Source organism: Saccostrea cucullata, unplaced genomic scaffold (genome assembly GCF_032062105.1).
Source record: "Saccostrea cucullata isolate Sc308-1 unplaced genomic scaffold, CSIRO_AGI_Scuc_v1 ctg4494, whole genome shotgun sequence".
Classification (NCBI taxonomy): domain Eukaryota; kingdom Metazoa; phylum Mollusca; class Bivalvia; order Ostreida; family Ostreidae; genus Saccostrea; species Saccostrea cuccullata.
The window spans coordinates 22,681-32,469 of NW_026935134.1; the positions used below are offsets into that span (position 1 = coordinate 22,681).

General features: G+C 32.1%; 1 protein-coding gene across 1 annotated transcript; it reads right to left on the reverse strand.

Annotated features, from left to right (window-relative positions):
* Positions 1 to 7,830: 7,830 nt before the first annotated feature.
* On the reverse strand, positions 7,831 to 9,483 carry LOC134241994 (uncharacterized). The gene is made up of 3 exons (XM_062724009.1): positions 8,687 to 9,483; positions 8,372 to 8,488; positions 7,831 to 8,014 (listed from the first exon to the last, which is right to left on the reverse strand). Exons 1-3 carry the CDS (start codon positions 9,481 to 9,483, stop codon positions 7,831 to 7,833), a joined length of 1,098 nt encoding a protein of 365 aa, XP_062579993.1.
* Positions 9,484 to 9,789: the final 306 nt, after the last annotated feature.

A 9,789-nucleotide genomic window follows, 5' to 3' on the forward strand; every position in this document is an offset into this window, starting at 1 on the left:
GATTTAAAAGAAAAAATTATTTTTTAATATATTCTTTTGTGTATCTACAGACATGCATTATTCAGATAAACTAAACAACCAGGTAAGTTTGTAGCTGCAGAACTGTAGCTCTCTGCTTGAGAAAATTCGGACAGATAAAGCAGAGAGCGTTGTAAAAACCTTCGATTTACGCCGACGATTTTTTGTCGCTACTTTAGGTATTTATTTCGTGTAGTTTAAGCTTTCTATGGCTTTTAGAAAAGCAACCTACAAATAATTCATATATTTAACTCGTATACTTGATACTTTGTCTACCTTTTAACAGGTTGGAGAGAATACTCGAAATCGGGTATTATCCTTGAAATCGCGTATAATACCCGATATTAGGGTATCGTTGAATCCGCGAAATCGGGTATAGGCGGTGTAATCACCTAATAAAACTTAAACAATGGAATGGCGCATGTTGCCGAGTTAACTTTCATCTAGATATAACTGTTTTCTAAAGGTATGACTAGCCAAGTAAGAATTTGGGTGTCAGGATTAATGCGCACAGGACAACAAATACCCGTGGAGCTTACATGTAGTACATTTCATGATCTGCACCCAAAAAGGCATTCGTTATGCTTTATATTTTTCATAATGTTGAAAGCATTTCCATCTTCTTCATGTTCATACCCAACACTACAGAATCCTTAAATATCAGAATTCGGGAGTTGATAATAATTCCACATCAACACGACAATCATGAACAATTTGTAAATAAATCAAATTATACGGAAACACATTTCACACACAAGATAATGTCATGTGTAAACAAGGGACTATCTATCGTATCCAATTATGCGTCATTAATTACTTTCACATTCATCTTGTGCATAAAATCAAATTATTGAAGAATCTATAAATTATGTAATGGTAAAAGTGTTTAAAATTTCGGCTAAAAATCTCTCTCTTTTTTTGAATTTTTTTTTTATTATTCATGATCATACATACATGTATTTGCAGAATATGTCTCCAACATTTTAGCAGAGACAGTGATAATTTCAGGAATACAGCTTATGAGAGAAGTTAACTGTTGATCGTTTAATTTCGCTAAGTCATCAATATTTTACCATTCCTTTGCGACTTCAAGGGGGGGGGGGGTGAAAAGCTGAAACGGTTGTTATTGCTTTCTGGGTAAAAAAATCATTTATCAATTATTCCTTGTCCAATTCTCGGACCACCTCTGACAAGTGAAAAACAACATCGACTATGCGTGTTCTGCATGTGTCCAAGATACTTCTCCTTTTGCAATAATTGAATTATATACGCAAGTGAGTTAAGGCTACGAATGGAGATTTCTATGCAAAATAATTAATTAAGACCCATTATTGCTATACATACCGCAAAGAAAATGTTAAGACTTGTTTTCTAATACATTCTTGGTACCCACGATATGCGACTGCCAGTACACATTATGACGTCATCGACCTTTACTACACAAGTTTATAAGAAACATCAACAAAATCGCGTCGGCGCAAAGGCATACTTTACTTTGTTTTACAGAAACAAGGTATAAAGAAAAGCAGAATATTCCAAAGATTTAAGATATTGCTGCACAAATGTCGACATTGCAATTGTTTTGTTACTATCTGCACAGTTCTAAGTTGAAACAGGGTAAAAATGTACAGTCCAGTGTAAGTTTAGTAAAATTTTTATCGATCGAAGAAGAGGATAGGATTTGTGCAGCAATTTTATTAATTTTAAGAATATTTTCCTTAATATTATACTTTATTTATTTTAAATTTAATAGGATATGCCCTTGTGCCAACATTGTTTTGTTGATGTGTTTTTTTTTTACCTTGAATGGGAAAGAACTATGACGTCATAATGTGCACTTGCAATAATATACTCTGGGTACTAAGTATGTATAAGAAAATCAATTTGAACTTTCTCTGTAAATAAAATATACAATTTATGCATTTTTATTAGCTCATTTGCATAGAAAACCCATATCTAGCCTTAACTCACTTGCGTATGTTAAAACAGAATTTTGTGCTAAACGTTATTGAATGTCGCGGTTATATATTTTAAATTGTAGAGAAGACTTCAAATAAAAATTATTTTTCCGTCATTGCCGTCTTTGGTGAATAGAATTCATCATATCTTCAACATATTCGTGCTTTAATTGTTATACCGAAAAAATCGAGGTAAACAAAACGCAACCTGTTATTTTCAAACACAATTATATGATACTACAAGCATTGAAAATAACTAAAATTCATGTTAATTTTTTAACACATTTTTTTCATCATAGATGAGTATAAGAAAAAGTTATTGCCATGAGTAATAAGTATCACAGATAAAATAACTAAAAGAAAAGAAAGAAGACAGGGGATTAATAAGTCTTTCTTTCCCTGTCGCGTGAAATATTGTCTAGAACCAATCAGATAGTGCGTTGTACATGTGTATTGCATAATGAGGTATAAGATAGCGATTTAAAAAAAAAATGAAATAGAAAACAATAGGGAAAATCTATCATGTATATCCTATAGTTTGAAAAGGAAATGGCTATAATTTTTATGAAATTTAATGTCCGATGAAGAATTATATTCCCAAGATTTAAGACAAAAGTGCTGTACCTTGATCTATATTGGGAATATATTACATGTATAAGCATTTGAGTTTTATTTATAACCCCCCCCCCCCCAAAAAAAAAAAAAAAAGAAGAAGGAAATCCTTTTCACATGACTTCTCGCTCTTAATTTTCACACAAATTGATCGATCAAAAAGCAACCAAAACATTTGAGGTGACTTTAAGGTCAAGAAGGTATATTGACATAAATAAACATTCTCTTAAAATTACTCAACTTAAATTAATTATTTTGAACCTGTTTTCCCGTTTGTGTTTATTTAATTTAATTTTATTTTCTTCTTTATATGGTATTGTTTTCCGATTCTCCTGAGGGATTACAAAAAATGCTTGATGTGCTTTACTCATATTGTAATGATTGGAAATTATCTGTAAATGTAAGTAAAACTAAAATAGTAGTATTTAGAAAGTCTGGTCGATTGAATCCAAATATTAAATGGTTTTATAATGATGAGGAAGTTGAAGCTGTTAATCAGTTTACTTATCTTGGTCTCACCCTGACATACACAGGTAATTTTCATAAAGCTCAGTTAAAATTGGCTACTCAGGGGAGGAAATGTATGTTTAAACTTTTGAAGTCTATGAAAAATGTGCATTTTAATTATGTTACTCGTCTGTCTTTGTTTGATACTTATGTAAGTAGTATTTTGAATTATGCAAGTGAAATATGGGGATTCCATAACGGTGATGCTATAGAGAAAATACATTTAGAATATCTCAAAATTATGTTGAAAGTGAGAAGAAATACATCGTCATTGATGATTTATAATGAACTTGGTCGCTTACCTCTCTTTATTCAAAGAAAAGTTCGTATTATAAAGTTTTGGCTAAAACTATTGGAGTCAGAAAACTGTATATTGAAAAGTATTTATCAAGATATGCTTGAAAGAATTGAGACAAATTCTTGTACAAGATATAATTGGTTACTTAATGTAAAATACTTATTATTTTCAGTAGGATTTGGAGACGTTTGGTATTGTCAAAATATTACAAACAAAAATATATTTTTAAAAACTTTCAAACAAAGATTAACTGACTGTTTTCAACAAGAATGTGATGCTTTTTTTTCTTCGTCTTCAAAGTGCTTTGTGTATAGATATTTAACAAATAGACTGTGCATGCAATCCTATTTAATGAAACCAATTCCATCCATGTATATTCAATTGATTACAAAATATAGATTAAGTGCACATTTATTAATGATTGAGAAGGGAAGATTTACTCATATTCCTAGGGAGAATAGATTTTGTTTTTGTTGTCAGATGGAGGTTGAAGATGAGTATCATTTAATTTTAAAATGTCCACTTTATCTTGAATACAGAAAATTGTATATTAAAAAGTATTATTGGTATAGACCTAGCATGTATAAACTATTACAATTTTTATCAACTGAAAATGTGAGTGAACTTTGTAATATAGGGAAATTCCTCCAAAAAGCAGAGGCAATTAGGGATTTACATCTGTAAATTGAGTTTTTCCATGTTTTGTTGGAAATATTGTATGCAACAAGCAGTATTAATTCAAAAGAAGTATATGTAAATATTTCATTTATGTATATTAATTGTGTGCTTTACATCCTGTATCTTGTAATTATGTTATCTGATAAGTCATATGACTTAAGGAATAAATAAACAATAGGATACTTTTGATAATAACGTTGGTATTCTATTACGGCCGAGATATACAATTATGACTCCCTTATACTGTACTTTCCATTTGCGTCGAAGCAAATTGAAAGTGGAGGGGGGGGGGGCTAAGTGTAATATTTTTTTTACCTTCAAAACCTACCTAACTTTTTTTTCCAAACACCAAAACTTTACCCATTTTTAACCTATACTGCGAGGTGCCTGTGGAAAGTGGGGGGGGGGGGCTAAAACCTACGAAACAAGGTTCAATGTCTATAGTAAGTATGTATTTGTATTTCGGTTCCGACGCCTATGCTTTCCAACTGAAGGAATAATTTATATTTCACGTGAAAGGGACGCCATACATTTTTCTGTAAAAATACATAACACAGCGTTAGTCGTTTGATTTCTTTTAATAAAGTTTCACATTTTGTGAATAGTACACAACTTAGAAAATTAATAAGTTTATGGAATACTTAATTGGGAAAAAAGACAAACAAAGTGTACTTATTTGTTTTTAGAAATTATTTTGAAAAAAAAAATAACGCCATCGTTTCTTCTTTGTTACCCCAGCATTGTTTGTCGTGTGATTTTGAATTTATTTGACATCCATATAAATTAGATGTCATAAAAGCAAATCCCCAAGATACTGATGTACAAGTAACAGTAAGTGGCATAATGCGCCGTTGCTTTATTCTTTTGTTTTCATAGAAAGTTGCACGGAATACCCGATTTCACGGATTCAACGATACCCTAATATCGAGTATTATACGCGATTTCAAGGATAATACCCGATTTCGAGTATTCTCTCCAACCTGTTTAACGGTCCGAAACAGTCCTGTAAACAGTTTTGTAATGTCGGTTTAAAAGAGTTCCAATTCGACGTCCGTAACCACAAACAGCCATTTGTTAGCGTTGAGAGGTAAATAAGTAAATGATCAGAAGTTGAAGTTGAATGTACGATTAATTATTAAATACCATTTAAAATTATTTTTAAAACTGGGGAAAGTATAAAATAAACGAAAAAATACCCATAGTGAGTGACAAAAAATCGTCGGCGTAAATCGAAGGTTTTTACAACGCTTGGATCTGTAGCTCTCTGCTTTATCTGTCCGAATTTTCTCCAGCAGAGAGCTACAGTTCTGCAGCTAGTAAGTTTGTTGTACCAATTATCATGATTATCAGTTAAAATGTCGTATTCATTTGTGTTATGGGTTTTATTTCGTATTGACAATTGTTGCTGTTAACATAAATTTGTCAAATTGTACTTTTACTCATACATCATGACCATTTTCCAAACGTTTTTTTTTTTGTTATGATTAGTATTAATAAATAATTCTTAGGAGTTGTGTTGAGAAAAAATAAAGAAGCAGAGTCTAACACCCCCCCCCCCCCCGACAGTATAAGAATAGAGGGTGAAATCAAAGTTTAGTCTCCAAAAAAACTTAATTCACATAATTTGCACTCCTCCCTTTTTTAAAAGTCTAAAATGGGTTAGGTCTTGCACTATCATATAACACCATATAACACCAATGTTCCATTATATGAAATAAAAATGTAATGAACAAGCAATTTGATTATTGATATTTATAGAAGGGGGGGGGGGGGCAATACCTGCTCTAGTACAATTTAAAAGTTGAAAGAAGTGTTATTTTTTATGTTATGTAGTCTTTTTTTTTTTTTAAAAAAAAACATTTTATTTCTCATTCTGTTACTTATTGACAGATGATTTGATTTAGACCCATGTTTTTATGTTATGTGAATTAATGTACATGTAAGTGAAAATACAACAGAAGATTTGCACTCACCCCAAACTTTAAACAGGTAATCTACCCCCAACGTAAAAGTGTGATAGTTTACTACAGTTAATTATAATAAATACTTTGATCTTCTATGAAACTTCACTACAGAACTTTTCTTGCATACTTAATAAGAGCCTTAAAATTTCTTAAAATACTTACTAATGATGTAAATGTTTGAATTAAAGCCTTTTTAAAGACACACATTTTTTTATCTCAAAACTTACACACAACTTTAAACTTGTTTCTCCTTATTTATATTTTTAAAAGAAAGTATTTGCAAAAAAAGTCTAACATTGTTATACATGTTACATTAGTATATATGTGATTAAAATATTAGGAAACTTGTTACATTTTTTTAGTTTGAAGATTCCTTGGAGCTGAGATGTTTCCCTATACATTCTGCTTTAGGAGAACCAGAGAGCAGTCCCTTGAAAGTAAGTGTCAATTGAAATGCAAGTGAAAATGGGAAAAATAATGCAATACTGCAGAAACTATTTAATGAAATAATTATACTCTGTATATCACGAATGATTTTATTATGAATTTATTTTTTAGACAGTTTTTGAAAATCATGGGGAGAATGTTCCAAGTACAGTGTGTAATGTTTGTGATAAAACATTCAAAACAAAATCATCCCTAAAGAGACATTCTAGACTTCATGAAGGAAAAAATGTGGAGATGTGACTTCTGTCCTTCCAAGCATTTTTCACGGAATATGACTTAAAAATACATAGGAAATTGAAACATTCGACATTTGTCCATGTCTGTGACATTTGTACCAAAACATTTAAATCAAAGTTAGGGTATAGCAATCATGTCAGGAGCCACCGAAATCGATTCAAATATTTGTGTCGTGTCTGTGGAAAAGGATTCAATTATAAAAACGATGTTGATCAGCATGAAGCGAAACATTATACATTTATTGACTGAGTTCGAGGGCAACATGCGTTTTGTCGGACCAAAGAACCAAACTGTCTGCCTGAGGCCGTTAGGCTGATGGCAGACAGTTTGGTTCGAGGGTCTGACAAAACGCATTTTGTCCGAGAACTCTGTCAATAAATGTTTTGTTATACCTTTCATTTTATTTTATATTTTTTGACATACATGTATTTTGTACTATATTACGTAATGTAACATTAGATCTGTCACTGTTTAAATCAAAGAATGAAAATGAGATTAAGCTCCGCCCATTCTGTGACGTAAGCGGTCCAACATCTCTCCGAGCGGTCCAACATCTCACTCAGCGGTCAAACATCGATTTTTTTATGCCCGCTCAGCAAAACATTAAAAGTGTTAGACTTTTTTCTGTATAGATTTGTATAGGAACAAATTTTTAAAGGTATAACAAAGTGCAAAAAACTTGACAACTGCAGTAAATGTAACAAACTTTTTTCAAGTTAAAGAAATGTAAAGAGACATTTAGAGACTTGCAAAATAGGTGAGATTAAGTACACTTGTGATTTATGTAGCAAAAAATTCAAAAGTAAAAGATATCTGAAAGAACATTTACTCGGCCACAACAACCCTGAAAGATTTCAGTGCTCTACATGTGGTGATTTTTTTAAATATAGGGCTTCTCTTTACAAGCATGCCAAAAAGACTGGGCATCAGTGAGATTTTTGTGAAATAATGTACCGGTAGACTTCAGAAACATTTATTTTTTTTAATAATAAGTTTGCTTTACATATACTTTTTTAATCAGTACATAGATACACAAATTTATGAAATTAATAAAAGTTCTGCAATAAGTGAGGTCATTTTGATCTTCAGTGTTATTTTGTACTTTGCAAGATTAGTTTTCTGATAAATGTTCAATCCCAAGTCTTCTTGTTGCCAAAATTTTGCTTTCATCACTTTTGTGAAGTTGTCTAACAGGTAGACAGCCCCGAGTAACCTCGCCTGGTTTCGTAACATCTGAGCGTTTGCTAATTCGTTGTTTTCTTCTCCCTCTACTTGGCATATCAAATTTGTGGTCTCTGGAAGCACAAGTCGGACTTTTAATAATATTAATACTTAAAGTATTATTGAATTATCAAAGTATAAAAAATACACTTGTCTGCTTTATATTGATTTAGAACCTAAACCACTTTTTCCTCCAATCAGCAGCTGCTAAATTTTCTATTAAGTAGATCACTTAATTGTTAAGATTTTATGTCTATGCAGTAACTCCGCACGCTGACTTATTAGCCAATCAAAATAGGTTCTAAGTAAGTTAGATCATATTAAGTAAAATTTTAGTGGTTAAGAAAGGCTCGGTCGCTTCGCTCCCTCCGCCCCTTCTTAACCACTAAAATTTTACTTACAAGTAATATGATTTAACTATTACGAATTACCTGAGAATAATGGCTTCCTCTAAGGACTGATTGTCGTTTACGTTGCTTGTACTTGGAACATTATTGAATTTTTGAACAGGATATACGGATTTTCTAGTCGTAGACATCTTAAATGACCTATGCGCAATGATGAATGAATAAAAAAATAATTAATCATTAGGTTGTGGATGTACTCAAAAATCCTAGTCTATATTTTTGTTAACTTGAGAGGTTATTTCAATAAAATTTGCAAAATAAAAAGTTACTAAGTACTTAAGTTGGAATTTTTATACGATGTGTTGATGAATTTAATGAAGTTAATTGTGTAACAATTACCTTTCGTTAGGACAACATCTGTAATGTAGTAGTTCAGCAACTATAGACATTAATCTAGGTATCTGAACTGCCTTAGGACACCCTAAGTGCGTTGGTTCCATTTCAGCCAGCTCGCCGAAAAATGTCTCATTTACAAGACTTGACACAGCTCTTTGATTAAAAGTTCCTGTAGGAATTATGTCATAAAGCTGAAGTGTAGTGTCTATTCTTTGAATAAAGCTCTCAAACATGCCTTTGGGAAAACCTTTAATATACATTCCATACCCTGGAAACTTTCCAAAATCAACATCCTTTAACAAGTACTCTTTCAAACGAATTTTATTTTCAACACGCACTTTTGCTGAGATTCCCGGGGAGTCTTCGGCTTCATACCAGTCTCTCACTAGTTTACAAAAATCAGCCTCGTTTGAGTACCCAAGGTTTCTCATAACAGTCTCAACCTCAACTGAAAAAGTACGCTTTGCAAAAGCATTGTTTTGCTTGTCTATTAGATCGACTACAAGACTTTTGCTAATTACATCTCTGTCATACTCTGCAACAGCTACCCAAGCGTTCTTATTAATATTCTGCAATCCTTCCTTGCACACCTTTGATCTCAAATTAAAAAGCAAGTGATGTGCATCCACACATTTCGGTTCCAGTTTTTGACGTTTCTCATTGAACTCCGGGTAAGAAAACCAATCAATGGCCCCGATTCCGTCAATTTCGGTTTTCAGCGGACATGAATCATGTGATTTTCCTGACATAAATCTTAGTACCTTGGCATGGAAAAGACGATATAACACTTTCCAAAACATTTTTGTCTCCTCCGAATAAAACATTTGATCAGGGGACTCAAGATAATACCATCTCGCGGTTTGTTCCCGTTTTGCACACATTTTAAGTACAGGTAATTAAAAAATGTGTGCAAAACAGTTCCCCTAACATTAGTCGAAATGAAATATTTTGGAAGGAAAATTTGCCATCTTTGATAAGCCTTAGAAGACTTATAAAATCTGCCAGTAATCCATCTTTCTGTAAATTATTAACTATACTTGGTACCATTTCTTGGATGGTCTTCACTGTCTGTTCAAACGTTTCGTCAAAAAGACATCTTTTGCCTT

Coding starts and splice junctions, on each gene's coding strand:
- LOC134241994 (XM_062724009.1), bottom strand. CDS start 9,483: ATGTTTTGGAAAGTGTTATATCGTCTTTTCCATGCCAAGGTACTAAGA. Junction 8,489..8,686: donor AGATGTTGTCCTAACGAAAG/GTAATTGTTACA, acceptor CATTGCGCATAG/GTCATTTAAGATGTCTACGA. Junction 8,015..8,371: donor GAGGAAGCCATTATTCTCAG/GTAATTCGTAAT, acceptor TTGTGCTTCCAG/AGACCACAAATTTGATATGC.